Source organism: Eleutherodactylus coqui, chromosome 7 (genome assembly GCF_035609145.1).
Source record: "Eleutherodactylus coqui strain aEleCoq1 chromosome 7, aEleCoq1.hap1, whole genome shotgun sequence".
Taxonomy (NCBI): domain Eukaryota; kingdom Metazoa; phylum Chordata; class Amphibia; order Anura; family Eleutherodactylidae; genus Eleutherodactylus; species Eleutherodactylus coqui.
The window spans coordinates 203,955,098-203,979,417 of record NC_089843.1 but is presented as its reverse complement, the minus strand read 5'-3'; the positions used below and the strand labels follow the sequence as shown (position 1 = coordinate 203,979,417).

The 24,320-nt window shown below is 45.2% G+C and overlaps 1 protein-coding gene across 1 annotated transcript in view; it reads right to left on the bottom strand.

Annotated features, from left to right (window-relative positions):
- The window catches only part of BMP2K (BMP2 inducible kinase), a 162,805-nt gene that overhangs the window by 79,027 nt on the left and 59,458 nt on the right, over positions 1–24,320 (bottom strand). Inside the window, exon 2 of the mRNA XM_066574245.1 lies at positions 13,125–13,243. Within this exon, the coding sequence (XP_066430342.1) occupies positions 13,125–13,243 (119 nt within the window). The remainder of the gene's footprint in view (positions 1–13,124; positions 13,244–24,320) is intronic.

The window sequence follows — 24,320 nt, the reverse complement described above, 5'->3', positions numbered from 1 at the left end:
ATTGGCAGGGTTACGAGATGACGAAACCCTATTGAGCCCCTATTTATAAAGTGTCCTGAGGATCAATCATCAATAGTTTACAACTGGACAACTCCTTTAAGGGTGCGTTATAGTCTAAATTAATAAGACTGAGTCCCATGCATCTATTGGTTATTCCCATTTATGAATCTAATCATGATTATTAGTCGAATGGTAAGAAAATTTGCTTCATCCAAACTATGCCTGCCGCTGTATTACAGCTCCATACAATATCCACGTTATAGTACTACGTGGCCCTACTATACATCTGAGCCGTTCCATCTGATGCTGTATATAGAGATAATCCTCCTTAGGACTATGTACCTGGTCCTGCAAAAACCATTTATTTTGTTAGCCAACAGTCGAAACCCAAAAATATTGAAGCTTTGGCAGAGTCTGGGCAAGGCTGGCTGCACACGGCAGAGCTGGATTCTGCACGCGGAATTCGGCTCTGCCAGCAGGGGCGCCGGCATGTACCCGCTGTCTTCCCTTTTGATCTGCAGATGGTCGGCACGGCGAGCAGTCAGACATGGGCAGTACATATTTTTATTTTATTTTTGTATATAAACTCCTGCTTTACCCATGCAAACCCGCGGGATCTACGACCTTTCCACAATTACATTACAGAAGGGCCACAGATCGGACGGCTTCCATTGGATTTAATGGGAGCCGTCCGAGCGGAATCTGCGGAAAAATGGGGGGGGGAATGGAGCATGCTGCGATTTTTCCTCCGCTTGTGAAACTGTAATTGGTTTCTGCAGTTGTGCAGGAAGAATTGAGTTCCCATAGCAAGATGTTGGCGCTATGTGCGGCGGATCCCTGATGTGGATTCCCGCCGTGGCTTATGCAGCAAATATCCATCCGTGGGCAGGAGCCCTAACATTGCAAGGACTGTATTTATATATAAAACTTGGATCTCGTCACTGAGTAACTCCCCCCCCCCCCCCCCCCCCCCTCCAAATAAGTTTTATTGGGTTTTAAAAGTTGACATATTTGTTGCGTTTGAATACAATTTCTGGGCTGTGGAATAGATACTGTAAACATACAATGCGGTGCTGGATAGTGCTGAAGACAATGTACTGAGCAACCCTTTAAGCTCACCAAGTTAGGCCTCATGTCCACGGGGAAAATCAGGCCCGCTCCGGATTCTCCATGGAGAATCCGCAGCGGGTCCCTCCTGCCCCGCGGACATGAGGCATAAAAATAAGAATAAACTCACCTCTCGCCTGCTCCGCATCTTCCCTTCGCCGCGGCGTCATCTTCTCTGAGTCGCGGCCGGATCTTCTTTCTTCGGCTCGGCAGATGCGCAGGGCACGTCGGTGACGTGCCCCGCGCATGCGCCAGCCCGAAGAAAAAAGATCCGGCCGCGACGGAGAGAAGATGGAGCCGCGGCGAAAGGAAGAACCGGAGCAGGTGAGTAAATTCCGATTTTTGTCTCCCGCGGATCCGGGCGGCTTCCATACGCTTCAATAGAGACCCGCACGAAAATGGAGCATGGTCCAGATTTTTTCATGCTCCTTTTTTTTTGTCCGATTTCACACGGACAAATCGCGGCCATCTGCATAGGATTGGGTTTTGTAATGCAATGCCGAAATTCTGCGGGAAACTAGCAAAACTAGCACAGAAAAAGTAAGAACTTGAGTAGTTCATCGGCACCAGTTTTGATTAATGATTAGAGATGAGCGAGCGTACTCGGAAAAGCACTACTCGCTCGAGTAATTTGCTTTATCCGAGTATCGCTGTGCTCGTCCCTGAAGATTCGGGTGCCGCTGCGGCTGACAGGTGAGTCGCAGCGGGGAGCAGGGGAGAGCGGGCGGGAGAGAGGGAGAGAAAGATCTCCCCTCCGTTCCTCCCCGCTCTCCCCTGCAGCTCCCCGCTCCGTGCCGGCACCCGAATCTTCAGGGACGAGCACAGCGATACTCGGATAAAGCAAATTACTCGAGCGAGTAGTGCTTTTCCGAGTACGCTCGCTCATGTCTAATAATGATCCTACTGAAATCTAGCAGACTTTAGTTTATACGGTACAAACTGTCTTAGTTTGAAGGGAAAAAAAGGAAGTACTGAGATCTAAAGAACCCTAAAATCTGCCTTGTTTCGAGGGGCTTTTGGTGCTTACATTTATAAATAGCAGCAGATGAAACAGAAAGCAAGTTTTCATAGAAGAAACCCGGCGAAACACAGCAATTCAACCGTAGTCACATGCAAACAATGTGGGCAGCTTTACAGAGGAAGAGCAGACCGGCAATAAGGGGCTGACTGCAATAACGTCAATGGGAGCCGGCAATACTAGCAGGGCCTTGTGGGCAGAGCGATGCTCACCACAGCAGGCCCAGCAAACAGCTGATCGCAATACCAGATTACAGATTTTAATAGCTCCCCCTTTTCTGGACATGGTGACACCAATTATGTTTATTTTATTTTTTTGACATGAAAAATGGGAAAAATTCATTTAGATTTTTTCATACTTATAAAAACAAGTAAACGTGCACTTTTTTTTTTTGTTTCAGTCCCCGTAAGGGACTTGAACTTACAATATTTCGATTGCTTCTACAATATACTGCAATACTTCAGTATTACAGCATATTGTATTTTTAATAGAGATGAGCGAACGTACTCGGATAAGCACTACTCGTCCGAGTAATGTGCCTTATCCGAGTATCGCTGTGCTCGTCTTGAAAGATTCGGGGAGCGCCGCGGAGCGGGGAGCTGCAGGGGAGAGCCGGGAGGAACGGAGGGGAGATCTTTCTCTCCTTCTCTCCCGCCCGCTCTCCCCTGCTCCCCGCCGCAACTCACCTGTCAGCAGCGGAGCGCCCTGAATCTTTCAAGACGAGTACAGCGATACTCGGATAAGGCACATTACTCGGACGAGTAGTGCTTATCCGAGTACGTACGCTCATCTCTAATTTTTAACGATAAGTCTAATTTAGCCCTGCCTCAAGCCATCGTCAGACCCCAATAGACCGCAATACATGGCAGACCTGGGAACCTTCACTTAGCCTAGGCTCCAGGCTGCCATGTGAACCCCAATGGCACCCCGCAGTTGTGTTGCAGAAATGAAGGGAGGGCATTGATTGGTTGCTTAGATGTGCTGTCAACACTTATAGCGGAATGTAGACCGTTAACAGTAGTGATTGGAATTAGCTCCAATTGCTGGAGTGGCAGACAAGTGTCAGTTTTCGAGCCCGACCCATATTCCACACATGACACCCCCCCCCCCCCCCCCACCTGCTGTATTTTTACAGTAGATGGTCCTTAAGGGGTTAATAATGGCACTGCGTAAGTGATGTGCCACATTCAGTATGCAAGACAGGCTAAAAACGACATATTGCAAGCTTGAAGCCCTGCGCACATATTTGGATGTGTTCAAAAATGTGTCGAAAATGCTATATTTTTGAGGGGCATTTAGCGCTGAAAAAAGTTATGTCAATAAGCTGATAAATGGGTCACATGTAGTGATGAGCGAGCATACTTGGGGGCAGGGAGCTGCGGGGGAGAGCAGGGAGGAACGGAGGGGAGATCCCTCTCCCCCTCTGCTCACTGCCGCAACTCAACGCTTCCCGGGGCCCGCACCCGAACCTTTTCTCTCGAGCTGGCAGATACTCACTAAGGGCAATGCTCGCTCGAGCAATTGCCCTTAGCAAGTATACTTGCTCATCTCTAGTCACATGGCCTCTCATGAGGGGTTATGTCCCACTAATTTCGCTTACCCTAAAGTTAATGAAGCACATAGAATTAAAAGACATCAAGGTTTCAGTTCCCCTCCGCCCAAGTATTCTACAGAGAGCTTGGCCAACTCCTTGTTTTGCTTTTCAGAGTCCCATTCGTTATAGACACAGGAACGTTAATTTGGTAATGTACCATTTAGAACATCAGCATGTCAGCAATCCGTGACGTCATCGGTCCTTCTGATAGACATCCCTAAGCTGCCTTCACACAGCCAAGAAAATGGCAGGAGATTTGTGCGTTGCGAGACGCATGAATATGAACCCAATTCTTTTGAATGCGGTCATATGCACGAGCGATTTTCTCCCCACGTTGCGGTGTTGGTGTGAATCGCAGCATGTCCCATGTTTGGGGTGTTCCATCAGAACGCTTCACCTATTGTTTTCAATGGGGCCAGCAAAAACATTGCACGGCGTGCGAGGTTCATGCGAGTGCGATGCGAGGTTTCCCATTGCAGACCATGGGAAACACTTGCCGATTAGAGATGAGCGAGTAATGTGCGGGGAGGAACGTAGGGGAGATCTCTCTCTCCCTCTCTCCCCCCCCGCTCCCCGCCACAACTCACCTGTCACCTGCGCCGGCCCCCGAATCTTTAGAGACAAGCGGGGAGATACTCGGCTAAGGCACTACTCGCTCGAGTCATGTGCCTTAGTGAGTATACTCGCTCATCTCTATTGCCGATCCTTTCAGCCAAGCTGGAGGATGGCTGCTACCCTGAAGTGATGCAAGTGTTTTGGACACTGCACGCTCAGGATGATGCACTGCAGTCTGGGTTGCAGGAATACTGCACTGCAATTGAAGTAAAACCACCTGAACAAGGACTGGGGGGCTACAGAGCTCTGAAATCCCCTTCTCAGTGGATTTTATAATTATGGACACTGCTAAGTTGTAGAGTGAATACCAGTGACAGGTGAAATGAAGGATTAGTATGTTGTGACGATGGCATCTGTGGAGTAGTAGATCACACAGCAAGTGAGCGCCTGAAGTGGATGTGTTAGAAGAAGAAAAATGGGCAAGGTTAGCCTGGGTTCACACCAGGCGGATTTGCTGCGGTTTTGCCATTGCATCATCGCACTGCGGCAAAACCGCTGCGTTTGCAGTGCAATGCAGCACAAAATGTGTTTGGACAAAAAGCTGTTCTCACAGCTGCGGTGCGGTTTTTCAAGACGTAGCATGTCAATTCTTTTGACTTTTCCGCAGTGCTGTTTTTGTCCATAGACCTCTATGGACGCAGTAAAATCCACACCAAAATACGCGCTGCGGGGAAAAAAACGCTGGCGGATTTTTCACGCGGAAAATCCGCAAGACAAAAATAACCTTTGAAGTGGTTTTGCGCCAAAACCGCAATGGAAAAAAAACGCAGCAATACCGCAACAAATCCGCCCCGTGTGAACCCAGCCTTAAAGTCAACTTTTGGCAAGAACTAAAATTGTCGCAATTAGACCACCAGGCTAGAGTATCTCCAAAATCATTGGTCATCTAGGGTGTTCCTGATACGCAGCAGTAAGTAACTACCAAAGGTTTTCCAAGGAACGGCACCACGGCACTCAAGGCTCAATGATGGGTGTGAGGAGTAAAGGCCAACCTGTCTATTCTGGTCCTACTGGAAAGCTACTAGACCACAAATTGCTAAAAATGTAATGCTGGCTGTGTTGGGGTGGTTTCATACCTGCGCTTGGGGTTCAGTTATCCTGCTCCGTTTGCAGGGCAGGAAAAGGGGGAATCCCTGCAGCCAAATGGCTCCGCCTCAGGACCAAACCGAACCGACCCCTATAATGCATGAAGCGCTTTTTCTTCCGGTCTTTTGATCTGGATCTGTGACTGAACCTCCGACCAGAGGTTTAGCTGGGGAACTGTCCAACAGGCTGGATAGCTCACTGGGGAGAGCTGCCAACTGGAGCTCAGGAGGTCCCGACTCTTAGAGAGGTGTCAACACAGAGTACATCACTGCTTGTAGCCACAGACTGGTCAGAGTGCCCGTGCGGACCCCTATGAAAGCACCTAATATAGGCAAGGGACTAACAGAACTAGTTCATGGAGCGATGGTAGACGATCACCTGCTCTGACCAATCACATTTTTTTTTTGTGCATCATGTGGACAGCAGGGTGCTACAAATACAATGTCAATGTGACAAACGGTTACTAATGTAAAAGCATATATTTTTTTATCTGTGTTAGGGATGTCAGTTTGAATTATAATTGGTCTGTTTTTGGCACAGAAAAAACAGAATTCAGATGGAATTTCCATTTTCTTCCCGATGGATTTCAAAAAAACACAATGCTTTCAGTTTAATTCCGTTCTGTTATAATTCCGTTTTTCAGAATGAAGGGCGCAGTCTGCAGAGCTATTCTGTTATTAAACAACTGAACCATAAGGGTTTGTCCACACAGGGTGGTCGGCTGCAGAAAGTCCACAGCAGATCTACAACGCAAAAGCCACTTGGTGCGAATTTTGATGCAGAATTTGGTGTGGAATTCCCTATTAGAAGAGGTGGAATCTGCAGCACAAATCCACTACAGCTAATTGACACGCGGCGTATTTACATTCTGCATCGCGGGTCAATTTCAGCACTAATTTTGGGCAGACTTTCTTCGCAGCATACAAACAGGATCTTGACAATCTCCTTCACATCGTTGCTACTGGAAATGCTGTGGATTTTCCATACGAACGGTCTATGTGGCAAATCCACCCTGTGTGGACAGACTGACAGAAGGGGATCAAACAAAGCATTCCAAAATCAAATGAGGGAAAAAAATGGAAATGTTTAATTCCATTTGAATATTGTTTTTCTGTACTAAATTGTCGAATTTTAAACGGACGCCGCTAACGCAGATGTGAATGAGCCCTTACAACTTACACAAATCCTGTCCCGCCAGTCATTATGAAGCGGATATATTTACTGGCTGCCATAAAATGTATCATATAAAGGAAAGTGAAAAGCGTCCTATACTTAAAGGGGTTGTCCCGCGAAACAAAGTTGGGGTATACACTTCTGTATGGCCATATTAATGCACTTTGTAATGTACATTGTGCATTAATTATGAGCCATACAGAAGGTATTCACTTACCTGCTCCGTTGCTAGCGTCCTCGTCTCCATGGTGCCATCTAATTTTCAGCGTCTAATCGCCCGATTAGACGCACTTGCGCAGTCCGGTCTTCTCCCTTCTGAATGGGGCCGCTCGTGCCAGAGAGCTGCTCCTCGTAGCTCCGCCCCGTCACGTGTGCCGATTCCAGCCAATGAGGAGGCTGGAATCGGCAATGGACCGCACAGAAGACCTGCGGTCCACCGAGGGTGAAGATCCCGGCGGCCATCTTCGCAAGGTAAGTAAGAAGTCACCGGAGCGCGGGGATTCGGGTAAGTACTATCCGGTTTTTTTTTTAAACCCCTGCATCGCGTTTGTCTCGCGCCGAACGGGGGGGGGGGGGCTATTGAAAAAAAAAAAAAAACGTTTCGGCGCGGGACAACCCCTTTAAAATGAAGTAACCACGATAGATGGTACTTGTGTGTTACTTCCGCTTAGTGTATGACCCATCATAAGCCCTTCCATCTGTACAAGCTTGTGACTGACCACATAAAGCTGACACGCTCTATATGGGTTTCCTGATAGAAAAGTAAGCTGTTTTTGCCAACTATTTGCTGACCTGACATTGTAGCCATCAACAAGAACGCTCCATGACTCAAAAGAGCAAGGAAGTGCAGAGAAGACAAAGCCTGAAGCTATGAAGTGTGGAGGGATCAGCAGGGATCCGCCCAGCACTCCTCCAGATATTAAAGCTCAACCATTTCCTCCGGCTTCATCACAAATAGAAACAGCCGCATCCGACAACTATTGATTTATAGCTAATAACTGCAGCATCACCATCAGAACCATCTGCCAACACTACAATACAGACCCAACCTTCTCAGCAATGCCAACTGGGGGGAGCAGGGTACAGGCCTGGGTGCTGTACCAGGGGCAGATGAAGGATGTTTAGAAAATAACAGCAACCCTAGATTTGTTCTTGCCTGTAAGACCAAATATAGAGCGTCATTACAAAGGATTTCCCTGATCTGAAGCACTTCTAACCCACAATTAAGGACACTCAGATACATATAATTGATATCACTGAAAAAAAAAAAGAGAAACTCAAAAAGTTTTGCTGTACAAACTTCAGAAAAGTTTTTCCAAAAATCAGAGGTGATCAATGTGGCCCTTCTTGTCACGGGACACACATGGAGTCTGTAGTCAAGTTCCTGCCATATATGTTGTAGTGGATCACAACCGACTGATGCAATGGCTTCTGGGATGCGTCCTCACAGATCATGGTGGGGGGTAAGCGGGGCATGTAGACTGTAACGCTCCCCTAGAGAAAACATCACAAGGCATAAAGTTCGAGGGAACGTGGAGGCCAAGGAAGAAGTTCACTATTATCACCACTATTGTTTTAATGTATGCATTGGTAGAGGGGTTCACCGAGGGCGCAGTCACTTAAATAGTCCAGATAAAGTCTATACAGCTTTATTTATTCCAGCAAGAGATTTGTGGAAACGCAGCCGCTTGAAGCACCTAGACTCGTGCAATACAAGGAATAAACCCCTGCCCGTCTGGACACTAACTACGCATTGCTTTGCTCATCTAGCAACAGCATGCAGCGTTTGTCAGCAAACAATCAGAATTACACAGTAGATTTAAGTGCATCTCCAAGGCTCTGCCCCGGACTACCTGGGATTGCAGTCTATGTCCCAGTAACCAGCTCAGTGGAGACAGCGGAGCTGACTAGGGACCAGGGCAAAAATCCCACCGCTGAATTGGCAGAGTGATTGATGGGTCCCACTACCCACCTACCCATCACTCCAATGAAAATCCAGCCCGTAATCTACAGGTTCACTGATCAGAACCATCAATTCTGGATCTTCATTTCACCCAGCGTTGGCATCTGTGTGAACCATAAGCTTCCTCCGGCACTTTACACAAGGGCGTTTATATAAAAGTCAGTAGACAGTACGTTCTTGTCTCCCATTTTTATTACTACGACAAGTGATGAAAGTTAACTAGAGTTTGTCAGGACCCACATCAAACTTTAGAAGCTTTTACAAATTCTTCCCTGCACAGCAGCACTACTAGGGACAAGCTGTACTGGGAACTGTAGCAGGACAATGCTCACTGGCACCATAGAGACAGCCCTTGTTCATATGCCAAAGGATGTCAAAGTGAGGGGTCCGTCGCCTGAAGTCAGCTAGAACAGAGAGCGGCCCTGTAACAGCCCCTCACGCTTCCCTAGACCCGTCCGGACGACAGTCATTTATCTGCATAGTCGGTGGGGTTTAGTACATTTCACTTCCAAGTGAGAGTCAGAGGTACGCCTGCGGGAAGAATTATTTTGGCCCAGGTGTTACTTCTGTTACTTAAAAACACGTCCCACTGGCAAAAAGGTAGGCAACGTAGCAATTTGAGGCTACTAAACACACATCAGAGGAAGATGGCCGCCACTTTCTTGTGCTCTATGGAATCCCAGCGGCCGAATGGCTCAGTCTCTGAAGAGCGCCGGGCAGAAGCCATAGACTATAACGGGGTCCACCTGCTCTCCACCCAGATGCCGGGCTTTTGGGTGGAAGAATAAGCACTGCAGGTAGCGCTTTTGCCTCCGGTACTTTCAGCCGCCTCTGTGACGGATCCTCCGGACGCAGCTTCTGACGCGGAGGTGAAACCACCCTATTTTGAACAAGTTCATTGTTTTGCTTAATTTACGTAAACAAAGTCCTACGTCACAAACCTTACCGCGCGCCGGAAGCAGCTCTACATTTGTTTTACACTGGCTGGAATGTAAGAAATTCAGTTTGGCATGTAGAAGTAGATCAGATCGCCTCTGTATCAGGAAGAGATACTGATTCAGTTCAGACAGTAACACTTGTAATGGGAGTTTAGCAACATTTAATGTGAAGCTTTCATGAGATAATAGCCTAAGATTGTGCACATCTACCACCAACCTCACAGACACATGGAATGATTGCTCCTTATCTACCAACGCATCGTTTACTCAGAAATAGGATTTAGTCATATTCTTTATTGAGGTATTTCTAACATTTCCGCAGTGGGGATCCCCATGCGGGAGGGGGGGGGGGATTTAGGGGATTCGGCTAAAAAAAAAAAAAAAAAGTGGTGCATTTTCTTCTGTCTAAAAGTTAGGCAGATGAGTGGAAACCAAATGTACCCCAATATAGTCAATGCGTCCATTCAGGTGCTGCATGGTTCCATCCTCAGACAGAGCCGTTCGGTCACAGGCATTCCCCTTTCTGGCTTCCTGAATGGAACAGGGAAGTGGAACTCCAGACATTGATGTGAAACCGCCCTTACACTGTCAAAGGTAAACTACAATAAGTAAATCGTATCTTTTTTTAATAGAATGATATTCTGTATGACAACATGGTACGGCTGGTTCACATCAGCTTTTGGTGGTCCCGTTCTCCCAACTGCTCCTCTGGCTGAACAGATCTGTCTTGACACAGAAAAAGACCCATTTACCATAACGGCGTCCGTTCGGTTTCCAGCTGGGCTTCTGGCTTGTTTTTAAATGGAATTCAGCAACGGAGGTTCTAACCGGAACCTCTGATGTCATATTGTGAAGTCATGCGTATCAGAAGCAATGTCAGAAAATATAATTTTACTGAAAAAGTAATACAAGCTTGCTAGATGTGGTTGAAAAAAATCAACAAAAGGTGATTTTAGGACTATTTGGTCTTTTTCTGCTGACGATTCAGTGTCTACATCACAACTTCAGCACTGGAACCAACGGTTGGAGGTTCTGTCGCAGATCCGGCACAAATTCCCGCATTGCATGCAGCACTTTATCTTCTGGCTGTAATCCGGTCAGCTGAGCAGAAAGCAGACAGACCTCATTATAGTCAATGGGGTCCATTACGGCACGGGCCAGTTCAGCCACAGGGCTCCCCCTTTCCTGCTCCTGGAACCCCCGACACCGGTGTGAAGCCACCCTTAAGTTATAACTAGATACATTTCCTCTTTAGTATGAGAACAAACTACAAAGTATCGACTGTAGCCAAGTCTTCTGAACACAATCACCATTGCGATTTTCAGACCAGTTGCATTACGCAGCTTAGATTAATCCTGGATATTTTAGGACACATTCTTGGACTCCCTACAAGTTTCTGAGAATTAACGTACTATGGATTTTTAACTAACTACAGTACAGAAGAACTTCAGCCTCTCTGATGAAGACCTTCAAATGCTTCACCCAGAGCCCGGCGTCAAAGATGAATAATTCATGTCATTTTATTTATCCTGTACCGCAATATAAAAAGATGGCAGAGGCGCGGCGGACTATTTTTAAATGTCCTTTACATTGTGCTCCTCCACGGATTGTGATGCCTAAGAGGCCTTTGTCTTTGAAGCAATGACAGCGCAGGACTTGGAGAGCGCAGCATATGTAGTAAGATCGATTATGACTGCTCAGACATCATGGACAGGGAAGGAAAAACGGGTTTACTTTTTCAGATCAATTTTTTAAGTTCAGACAAGAGAGTTTGATCACAAGCAAGTAAATTAGGAGCAAAATGAGAATGAATGTCGCCGCCTGCTTTAGAAAACATGGTGTCCTATCAGGGCATTCTCAGAGGGGTTTTCCCACTAGATGCATTTATCCCCCATCCACAGTCATTTCAATGAGCACTTTGCAAGGGTGTATTCCCACGGGCGAAATTAATGCAGGAGTTCCATCCGATAGTGATATGGACAGAACATACTCGCTGAGGACAAATACTTGAGCGAGTATTGTCCTTTTCGAGTACCTGCCCGCTCGTGAGAAAAGATTCGGTTGCCGGCGGGGGTGAGCATTGTGTTGCAGGAGTGAGAGTGAGTGAGTAAGTGAGAGTGATCTCCCTCCCGGTCAGCCCCGCTCTCCCCCACCGCCCCCCTGCCGGCACCCAAATCTTTTCTCACGAGCAGGCAGGTACTCGAAAAAGGACAATACTCGCTCATCTCTCATTAGGACCATTATTTTCTATGGGATCTTTTAAAAAAAAATTTGCATTGCACTCATAATTAGTGCGATTTGCATGTGAATGAAATGCGATTCTTACCACTCTGAAAGGATCACAAGTGCTTCAATAGTCTTCACTGGTCAAAATAGCAAGTACATAAATAGGAGGTGATGGTTTGTTTGTTTTTTTGGTTTTTTTTTTTTTTAAACCAAAAAAAAATGCGTTGCACTCACATCCAGTTTCCCAACTTTACAAGAAACTGTCCGGTGTGAATGCCCCCCATGCTTCTCATCTCTGGGGCTGCACAGTTGCTGATGAGTTCCACTGCAGATTACCGTCGACTGTTGGGGTTCACTACCATTTACACCGTGTATATTAGCTCTATATTGAGATGGCGATCCTTCTAGAAGACCGTTTTGTATAAACACACCCGGAAATTATTTGATATGTGTAGGTCCCCAAAGCAGATCGATACAAAAACAATTTTTTTTTTGGAGCATTTCTAAAACAATTACTGGCATGAACGGTCAAGAAACAAAAAATATTTAAAAGTTACAAATTAAGGCCGAGCTCACATGAACGGGTCCGATTTTACAAGCAGATATCCGCAGGGGAATACCTGTGTATGATCGCGGAAGCGAGTTGCATATGTGTGCGGTTTTCTGCGCGGATGTACAGCTATGACAGCGTATCGTCTGCACGTAAGAATGAACACAAGGAGGGAATGACATCAGAAAGTAGCCCAACCCCCTGGAAACACCCGTATATCGCTCAGGCGACCGCCCATGCAACCTACTCTTGTGCTGTCGTGCTGAGAACTTCTCGGAGAGCCTTCAGAATGGGATACTGCTCTCTTGGCCTGACTGGTATACTACTTATTTTGGAAGTAGTAGAAACCCTTTGAGAAAAAAAAAAAAAAAAACAACACACAAAAAAAACCCAACACTTATTCTCCCAGAGGAAGAGCAGAGAAGAATCGGCGGAGGTTGCAGGCAGCAGTCTGGATGGTGTGCTGCTCCCCAGACTCCGTCCTGCACTGTCTGCCCACAAACTCCTGCTTTATTTATACCATTTGTTATCTGGTCTCATAGCAGCGTGCATACGAATTTGCGTCAATACACAACTTAATTTCTTCCGCTAATTCCTACACACAAGCGCGAGTGAAACGGCAAAAGTCAATGCATTTGAATGCCGGCGTATAACCGCGTATCATACGCGTGGACGGCAATCGCGGAGTCCGCAATTCAAATCCGTTCGCGCGAGATCGGCCTAATAAAAAAAATCTGAAATATGTGCTAGATATGAAACATATCATACTATCAGACCGAGATGATACAATTGTCGGACTAGTGAGGTGTTAGACGTACACCTATGTTAGGACGGGCTTCGAGAACGTGACCTACCATAATGGTTATTTCTCTCTTGCAGATGTTGAGGTCAGGCACATTGTTCACATACATTCTCTTCAGAGCGCAGCGCAGCCCTCCATGAGTTCGAACAAGAAACACAGTTGAGAAACCACCTAAAAAAAGGAGAAGAAAATCCACAGATGTAATAATGGTCACAATTAGGTCAACCAGACTGAGGAACAAATAGGATTCCATTAAAGGACATTCGTGTAGTTTGAAAAGCCACAAAACAATTAGATTTGTTGGATATTTTACATTTTATATGACGCTTTCATAGCAAATGAAAAACCTGGGAGATGTGATTGTAGGCTTGTCGTGACGTCAGTGCCGCCTGAGCCAGAAGACAAACCACGTTCTAACGGGAGGGGAGAAATTCAAGGGGTTTTGGATATTGTTTATAATTTAGTTATCAAATATTAAAAAAAACGGGCTGGTTGCGCCGTTTCCGTAACTCCCATTCACGTCAATGAATGGCCGGTAATTATAGCAACGGTTAGAGTCCCCCACGAGGCCGGGCTCACATGAGCGAGTGGTGACCGCATATTACGTGCGTGGGCGTTACACAAATAATCCGCTATTTGCCACAGGCTCCCATGTTGGCACTCAAGGTCATTGCGTAGCTGCTGCGTGTCACCACACGGGGCGCCATGGAGTGAAGGGCGGCTGTGTGAGCCCAGCCTTAAAGTATTGATTCAGAAACAGCAGATGAATACCACAGTGACACAAATTATCTTTCCAGTTGTATGAAGCATGGCAGTGTAACTAAATTAGCAGCGGTATTTTACACCACCCCTTCCCCACTGGTGACAGCATTTTAACCCCTTCCTTCCCACAACTTCCCCACTGACAGCAGTGATTTAACCCTCCTTTTGACCCCTCCCTTACTGGCCGCAGCACTTTAACCCTTTTCCCCCCCCACACCCTTTTTCCACAGGCAGCATCGTTTTCATCATCCCTCCTCCACCAAGACTGGCATTGTCCTCCTTACCTCTCCCCTCAGACTTGCATGTGATGTTGGAAGCGCAGAGAGCACTCTATAGGCTCTTACCTCTGCAGACTGCCATTCACCTATATGGTGAAGGACCTGTGATGGTCATGTGACTGATGCCATCACAGGTCCTTGATTTACCATTCTAGGCTTGGAAACTGCATGATAATGCAAGACCAGTATAGTCCGTAAAGTTGGATCTTTGGCAGCGATGGCCAACCCACTGAATGACCCGGCTACGAGGAAACTGCCTGGACTAGCAGATTCCCAGTTAAACTCTTACACCAGCCAGAATTTAATCAGCGGGGCCCTATGGCCCCACGTTACTTAAGTGATGCACCTTTTGTCGTTACATACTTCGAAAGGCCTGTCCTGAATACAAACATATGCAATGAAATCTGTGAGAATTGTCCGAGCAACGCATTTGTGAAACTAAGCGACGCACATCTTTTGTGAAGTCACCTGAAAAGAGAAGTAAAAAAACTTAAAAAAAAAAAAAGGCCATTATGGAATTCTGTTATAGTACAACACAGACACAGCCAAGTTTAACCCGACTGATAACTTTCTTATGGCATTTACAAGCAATTATTACATTATCCTAATACAAAAAAAACAGTTGTTAAAGCTATTAAAAGGACAAATAAACTGTTATAGAAAGTTATCTTACCGCATTAAGACTAAAGTTCCGTTTTGTTGCATCCGTACCTTGATTTTTTTTCTACGTACAGTAACTTCAAACACTTTAAAATTTGAAATTGAGAAATTGTTTTTCTCCGCCATTTCTCGGGAAATAAGTGTTCAAATGATGCAAACTTAATCAGAAACTCTAATTTTTCAAAAATAATTGAATCCTTTTAGAGTTTTTTTTGACAGTGAAGGCTGCAGACGTACTTTACCGCGGTTATTTGGAGGGTCAGTAAACAAACCCATTTAGGGTCTGATTATATTGAGCTTGTACTTTACATATACAGTAATATATTGACCCGCACATTCCATCTATATTCCAGGAATACCACTGCGCAGTTCAGTCGGCTGAAGTAAAACTAGGTTACTTCTTACTCAGTACAAGAATGTCTATTCATCTCAAAGTGAGCGTGTGATAAAAGAGCCGAGCGCTTATCTGTTGTGTTCACAAACACTCTACAACTGTCCTCAGCAGCTTCCCAGCATGTCTCTGGCGCGGCACACCGGAAACAAAGGCCACATTGTTAGCCTCCTATCACACGCCTTCAGATGGAGAGAAGGAAGATTTCTGAAGTTCTGTCATTCCACATACAAGAAAAGGTGAAACCTTATATAGACAAAAACGAGCAAAAAAAAAATAAAAAATTCTGCATATCTTTTGCGCTTTACGGCTCCGACTCGTGCCATCAGTTTTTTTTTTTACTGTGCGCGTTGCCATTATCTTATCAAAAAAGCATTGCTTCTACCAAACATGGAAGAAGTTTGACAGTTCACAGAGCGGTGACTCATTACCAAGTTCATCGAACTCCAAACAAAGCTGTGTGACCCCGATCCCATCCCAACATATCAGCCTTTACATGTAGCTTAGTATGTTCAGAAGTGGTGGAAAATGTCACGTAGACGTCCAGAAGAGATCAACAGCAACGAAATACAACCGATGCACATAAAAGGGGGTCATCGAATGAAACCGATTGTTAATAGTTACACCCAGCCCAGAATTCTAAACGTGTCTTGTATTTACAATTATTAAAAAGGTTTATATATATAACTTTATTTTCTCATCAGAGTGTGTAATGGCTTATTTATTTGCCGAATGAGCTGTAGTTTTTTGGGTACCAATTTGGGGTGCATATGACTTTTGATGATTTATTGGGGGGAAACTTTTTTAAGGAGATACATAAAATGATATTTTAATCGTTTGGACTTTTGCCAACGCAGGAAAACAGATGATTTAATGGTTTTCTTTCCGTGTAATAAATGTGGAAAATGTTCTTTTTTTTAGAATTCTGAACGTTCTATATTACACCCCACGAGGGTACTGTACCATGGCATCATGTCTATAATACACTGCAAGACGTCTGCATTGCATGAAATATAGATTAAATATTGCTATCCTACTAATTAACTAGGATGGCAGACCTGGAGCCACAGTCGCTAACAGCTGTGGCATCCAAGGGACGATACAGTTGGGATTGGAGTCAGCGCTGATCTTTGCTATGGCAGCAGAATAGCCTCAGCTCTATTTTGGACCCAGAAAATAGAACCCATTGATTTCAATAGGTTTGCTTTCGTTTTATTTTTATGCACAAATATTTCCACGCTTGAAAAAAAAGTTTTGTGAGCACTAAAGGTCCATACATATTATATAGCCATTTAACCCATTAAGGACCAGGCGCGGTTAATATACGGCGTCTGGTCCTGGGCTTCAAGCACCGCCGATAGTAAAATTACGGCAGCGCTTTAAGCCTCCTTCCTCTGCAATCAATCAGAGGAAGGAACGGGTTATCAGCTGTTACTGACAGCTGATAACCTGGGGCAGAATGCAGGAAGGGTTTTTAATAGAGATGAGCGAGCGTACTTGCTAAGGCAAATTACTCGAGCGAGTATCGCCATTCTCGAGTACATGCCTGCTTGCCCGAAAAGATTCGGGGGCCGGTGGTGAGATCTCTCCACCCCGCTCCCCCTGCTCACCCCCGCCGGCCCCCGAATCTTTTCGGGCAAGCAGGTATGTACTCGAAAATGGCGATACTCAAGTAATTTGCCTTTACAAGTACGCTCGCTCATCTCTAGTTTTTAAACCTTCCTGCCTTTCCTTCCCTAAGTACATAGTGCTCAATGAGTGCTGTGTACTAGAAAGTGAAAGCAGAACTGTAACTTTCATTACGGGAGACAGGGGGTCATGTGACCGCGGGGGTTCCCTGCTACAGCAGAGCTGGAGGGTCATACTAGACCTTGGCTAGCTCTGCCAGTGACTATTGTCACTACAGGGGTTGGTTTTCCCTGTAACTGGGGCTCCTATGGATGCCCCAGTTACAGCGGGAAAGTGTCAAATTTAAAAAAATAAAAAATGAATGTCCCCCAGAGGTCTTATATAATGTCATGGGGGACATAGATAGTAAAAAAAACATGATTGCATACGCAAATAAAACAAAATTACAGAATAAAACAACAATATATACACATAAGAAGGAAAAAAAAAAAAAAAAAAAACCGTTGTCGTATGCGCCCTGTAAACCAAACTTTTTTTTAGCTTTTTACCCCTAATAAAACTAAAAAAACGGAAAAAAAAAGTCAGTGAAAAAGATATTTAAAAAATAAATAAATAAAAATATCGCCCTGTGCGTCACGGAAAAAAAAAAAAAGAGCGCAGTAAAAATAATTTTGGTAGATGTGCACAAAAAAAGCCTAGTTTGTTCTGTCAAATAGCATCGCTGAGGCATGTGCAAAAACACATATGCCCGTGTGCAGCCGCCCTAATTGTGAGTTTTCCTTGAGCTACTAGAGACCTGCTGCTATATCTCTCATACACAACACACTGAGAATGAAAACAAAGGTGTGGTACCATGTTAGCCAGTAGAGCAAAATGTGATTGTTCCTAGCAAGACAAACCACATAATCTTGTAGATATACCACCTTGTAATGGCTAACAAAAATACATGATGTGATAGCGAGCTTGCGAACCTCTCGGGCCCTTCTTAGCCTGACAAAGAGCCCGAGAGGTTTGCAAGCTCGCTATCACATTATGTATTTTTGTTAGCCATTAAAAGGTATCATATCTACAAGATTACGTGGTTTGTCTTGCTGGGAACAATCATATTTTACTGAGAATGGAAATATAGTGCTCCCCTCTGTAGCATGCCTTCAGAAGACGTAGTATGGAGGACACTATACAGCATCACTGAGCAGTGTAACTGTGAATACAGCACCATGGTGAGAATGATCATTTACTACTGCCCTCAGTAGCAGCAGTCCTTGTGTTTCCCACTCTGCAGCTGTTTCCTCCACCCTTCTTTGAGGAACATCTAACTGTGATCAGCTCTCAGAGGAACGGTGTTGTCTCACAAGACAGATCTTCCAGTAAATGCAAAGTGAATCATCAAGACGGGGAGGGGGGAGCAAGTGGCTCAGAAGTGGAGAAAGGCTTTTTCCTCTAACAACATACATTATAAAGCTTTCTTGTACTATTCGTTTAGGCAAATTCTGGTAAAACTATTCTGCCTATAGAAGTCTAATATAACTGGTAACCTTGAGACCAGTATAATATAATATTATATATCAAAATCCAACAAAGAACCAGTAAGAAAAAAAAAAGAAGACTTAGTGGCAGGGAAAGCATGGTCTGCCACTACAGATGACAGTGCGGAGAGGACAGCTGGTTCCATGTTGGATTTTGATCCTGTAATATCATTAACCATCATATAAGCTTTTCAGCTTTGGGCCCATTTATAGTGTTTAACTGGCATTTAATTATCTACTTCTGTTACTGAAGATCAAGGTCTGGGAAGACCAAAAGGTCCACATCTTCTAAAGGAGTATTGCCTCCTCCTGTTCTCGCCTACCGCATGCATTAACTTATTGGATCATGCAATACATTTTACTGGACTTTACTATTGATGGCCTATCGTTAGGATCGGTCATTAGGATCAGATTGCTGGGGGTCTAATTCTCAGCAACTGCTGTTTGAAGTGATGGTAACACTCCAACGAGAGTTGCAGTCTCTTCACAGATACTGATAATAGGAGGCACAGAGACGTATATTTTGGAGTGGCGGCGTCTTGCATTTCAGCCCTACCTCTTGCACTTGAATGTCACCGAGTTGGAGAAAGGCGAGTAGTTCAGCCTCTTCTACAGCCTGTGACATCACATTCATTGGTCGCATAGCTAACAAACAGCTGATTGGCAGGAACAGAGTCAGACCCCCCCCCCCCCATCTGATATGGATGACCCATAGTATGGGCTGGTCATCAATATGCAAATAACCCCTTTCAGTGCATCGGTGATATGTGAGTGCAGCAGTTTCTTCTGGGTATCTTAAAGGGGTCTATACACTTCTGTATGGCCATAATAATGCACTTTGTAATATACATTGTGCATTAATTATGAGCCATACAGAAGTTATAAAAAGTTTTTTACTTACCTGCTCCGTTGCTAGCGTCCTCGTCTCCATGGTGCTGACTAATTTTTGGCCTCCGATGGCCAAATTAGCCGCGCTTGCGCAGTCCGGGTCTTCAGCAGTCTTCTATGGAGCCGCTCGTGCCAGAGAGCGGCTCCGTGTAGCTCCGCCCCGTCACGTGCCGATTCCAGCCAATCAGGAGGCTGGAATCGGCAGTGGACCGCACAGAAGAGCTGCGGTCCACGAAGACAGAGGATCCCGGCGGCCATCTTCAGCGGTAAGTATTGAAGTCACCGGAGCGCGGGGATTAAGGTAAGCGCTCCGGTAAACTTTCTTTACTTCCCTGCATCGGGGTTGTCTCGCGCCGAACGGGGGGGGGGGGGTTGAAAAAAAAAAAACCCGTTTCGGCGCGGGACAACCCCTTTAAGGATTGCAAAGTCCTTTAAACGAACCTGTTAATTCTGGAGTACGCATCACCAATCAAGTGGAAAGTGCATTCTACTGTATTGTGTAGCAGCTAATTCATCGTGTCTGAACATGACCTTTAACCCTTTATTAAAGGTATTGTGGTATCATGGCCCATCATCACCTCAATCAGAAAGCCATAACTTCATTTTTCCATTGAAGTAGCAGAACAAGAGCTGGTTTTCTGCAGGATGAGTTGTATTTTTTAATAGCATCATCTTGGGGTACGTATAACAGATCAGCTTTTATTACCTCTTTCATGGGGGATGGTTTTATGGGTTACCTATCTAACCCACTAGATGCCGCAGTAGCTTCTGACCACGGCATCTGAGGGCTTAAACTGCCAGGACTGGAGTTATCAGAACTGGCATGGTGGATTCTGTCTTTACAATATTCATGGCAGCCGTGATGATGTGCCACAACTTGTTGTACTTAGTGGATGAATCTATTAGGATCGGTGTTCTCTTCCACACTGAATTATACTAGGTTCATCAGGTTGGTGATTTTTGATGTAAACGGGTGTGAGCTTGTCATTAAGATCAGTTTATATCAGAACATCACATCTATATAACATCAGATAGTGTTTGAGCCATTGCTACAAATTCCAAAGTACATGTACAAGACAGAGATCACAATCAAAGTATATTAGTCTTCAGCAAGTGGCAAGTCCAGTCCAAAAGGTATCTCAGAAACGGTTTATTAAGACACTCAAAGGGTAGTATCATTTGGTATGCGACATGTTTCGGGGTAGCCCTTCCCCCATTTCGCTAGCATAGAAGTAGTAACATTAGCAATAAGCAGTTATAAATGTACGTATAAAGCTTGTGATCTCACTATTAGGTAAATGTGAGGTATTCCATGTAGCCAGTTCAAAAAAATGAAAAAAGGAGAAATTGTTCATTTTTTAAAAATTTTTACTCAACAAGCTCTTAAAGGGGTTGTCCCGAGGCAAAAGTGACATTTTTTTTCTGCCCAGTCCCCCACTAAATCAAACATTACAATGTACACGTGTAAAGAAGGTTTAAAGAAGGTTTCTACTCACCATTCTAGCGTTTCATCAACTTATAAAACTTCTTCCAATGATGGCCACCGGTCCTTTCCCAGGGATGCACCGCGGGCTCTGTGCAGTCCATTGCCGATTCCAGCCTCCTGATTGGCTGGAATCGGCACACGTGACGGAGCGGAGCTACGCGATGACGCGTAGAAGGGGGCGGAGCCAGAACGCAGCTCGTGCCCGGACCGACCAGAAGGGAGAAGACCCTTCTGCGCAAGCGCGTCTAATCGGGCGATTAGACGCTGAAATTAGACGAAGCCATGGAGACGGGGACGCCAGCAACGGAGGGGGTACGTGAATAACTTCTGTATGGCTCATATTTAATGCACGATGTATATTACAAAGTGCATTAATATGGCCATACAGAAGTGTATACCCCCACTTGCTTTCGCGAGACAACCCCTCTAAGGCCCATTTAGACACAACGATTATCGCTCAAAAGATGTCGCTCAAGTGACTTTTGAGCGATAATCATTGTGTCATTTGTAGCCCAAGATTATCGCTCAAGATGAGCGATCACCTTGTGCTGCCAGAGGAAGATGCAGAAGACAAGCAGGGTGTCCCCGCTTGTCTTCTGCTTCCAGATGTTTTCTGCAAGGAGCGCCCGGCTGTTATACAGCCAAGCGCTCAGAGCGGTCACCCGCTTGTCTTCTGCTTTCAGATGTTCTCCGCTCGTAGCACCCAGCTGTTATACAGCCGAGCGCCCCGTGCCGAGCATGGAGAACAGAGCTGGACCGCTCTGTTCTTCATACCTCACCTGTCATCAGGGAGTGGGATACATCTGAAACAATAGTATCAGCTGTATCCCGCTGTGAATCCCTGAAAAGGCTCATCGTCAGCACGCTGAAAGACAATGATGAGCGACGGGGTAAGGAAAACTACACGATGTCCATGCGGTTACACACAACGGTTATCACTCAAAAGACGGCTTTTTAGCGAATTTTGAGTGATAATCGTTGTGTCTAAATGGGCCTTTAGACTGAAAAAAAGCTTCTATGATAAACATTCTCCTGAGAGGTGGGTGTCGTCTTCAGTGAACAGGACTAGAACACTGAGCCAATCAGATGGCTTACAAAAGAGTGGGGCTCCGGAAAATATGAATTGGGTGGAGAGGGCCAAGTGGTATGACTAGCTTTCTTAAAGGAAAATCTCTTTAAAATTTTACAGCACCGTCCTGCCCAAGAAGGCCCTTCAATAACAGAGTCATGACTAAAAGGGATGATCTAGCACCTTTAAGACAGTAAAGGGGCTTTTAGAGGTGTTTCCACTTGATGTAAATGCTGTGGCAATATTAAGCATAACATTAGGAAAATATGGGTTAAAGGAGAAGTGGAACCATTCTTAAGCTTAAACACTATATGAACTGTGAGTCTAGTGACGTCATCTATTTATTGGAATAGCCGTGCCAAAAATTATATGTAGGTGGAACAGTAGATACATTAATCCCCCAGCAGGAATCGTAGATACATGACTCTACCTTTGAGGGTCTTAATGAACCGTTTCTGATACAACTTGCCACTTGTTAAAGATCAATATACTCTGAACTGGTGGATTTCTGTGCAGTAACAGAGTACGGGGGTCACTGATGCCCCCTTCTAATCGTAAGTTAGAACATCCTATTTTATAGCTTTACAATGATAACACTACTTCTCTTGTCATTATAATTGCATATTGTGCACCCCGAGTCCATACAGGTCACAGTCTTGAAGCGCCCTCCATGGTGTGGATGTGTGGTTCGAGTGGTGGCACAAGCAAACAGATTGAATAGGCCAACTTGGCTTCTTGTTGTGGGGGTTGATTCTAAATAGGTCCATCCCCAACACCCATTGAAGCATGGCTATGCCTAGAGAACATTTACTGGGAGGTCAAAGGCTTACTAGCTAGATACATTTCTACCAAGCTATCCAGAGAATATACAAGATCCCTGTCCCCATTCTGTAAGGCAGTCACGTCCAGGCAGAGACTGGATGCAAAGCCGCTCCGGTGTGTGCAATCAATGTCACAATAAAGACCAAAAACTTCAGATGGCGATACCGATCCTTGTGGAACAGAGGCCAGGGGACCTCCATTCTTCAGGCAGGTATAGAAGCAAGTGCTAACTGTCCGACAGGCCATTTGCCCATTAGCGGAAATAGTTGACAGCTGGCCACTCATGGACTACCGGGATGTGGAGCAGTACGCTTTCACAAACCTTTATTTCCTATGCAAGATGAAGACACCGGTGTTGAAGGGAATCAGTTGCACCCGATAACCATCATAAACTAAGTTAGTGCTTATGAGACGGGCCAAATGGAGTCTGGGGGCAAATGTTTTACTTACCTAAGGGCACACACTGACTGAAGAAAAGACTCAGTGTCACGCTCAGGGGCGACAGCAAGTGAATGTGGAGCCAGGTAAGAACTACAACTCCAGGCTCCACATTCCCGGGCCTACAAGCACCATAACTTAGTTAATTGGAAGTGACAGGTTCCCTTTAAGCGAGGACAAGAGAGGCTAAATTTAGATAAGCTCTAAGTATGTGAAGCGCTCGTTTATTTTGCAGAATGGCTCCTATTAACACGCTAAATGTAAGTATAAAGGTTTACAGGGGAGGCGACTGCTGAAGATTGTAGATACTAAATCACCTGTTCACGCTGGAATGCAGAAGGTTAATCCGAATACATTCACTTTCATTGCTACGTTTGCTTCTACTGAAGATGCCATGTGGGCATTCATTATTTTAGGATTACGTGTATTAAATGTAAGCTTACAAGGAAATGTCTTCCATACTTGAAGGATAAAACCTTCTACACGTCCCTCAGGGCTGTATCATGTGTCACATCTATTCAAAACATACAAGCAGCAATACATTAACTCAGGCCGGCTCACACGACCGCAACTCGCAGCGCGCCACCCGTGAAAGGCACGCGCGTGGCACACAGCAAGGACACTGCACACTTGCTGCATGCTGGCCGTCGCCATCTACTATCTTGGCGTATACGTGTGCTTCATGTGCGCCAAGATAGAACATGCCATGATCTTTCTTGTTTATGCATTTTGTGAGTGTCAACATGGCCGCCCATGGGGGACTGGCACAGCCTATTCTGCGCATGGAATGCGCTGTACCAACATGGTCATGCGAGTCCGGCCTCAAACAGTCAATAACTAACTTATTAAATTACAATCAAACGCCAAAAACGGAGGGACATTTACTGATGTCGTCTAAACGTTAGGCAGTGCAAACTTAGACTGGACGTAACATGCGCCGGTTTATCATAGGAGCCCTGCTAAATGAAAATCATTCCAAGTGTTAAAGCTGTCTAGTCTAAATTCAGACCACCTATTAGTTGGCTTAGAACGTGCCAATGTCTTGGCAAGTTTCCAACGTGTTGCGCCATTTTGGGCACAATTTAGGCCACACCTCTGTAACGGCAATTTGCGCCAGAAAACTCCTATTTGGAATAGTAAATCTGCATCCATATTTTCTACCGCTGCTCATTTTAAGTACTGGATGCTTTTTTTGTACCCGTTTTCTCAACTGTTCATTAATATGTTGTAATTGGAAGAAAAAAACTTGATCAAAATTAAAATTATAGTAAAAAAAAAAAAAACTACAAGTGCAGTAAA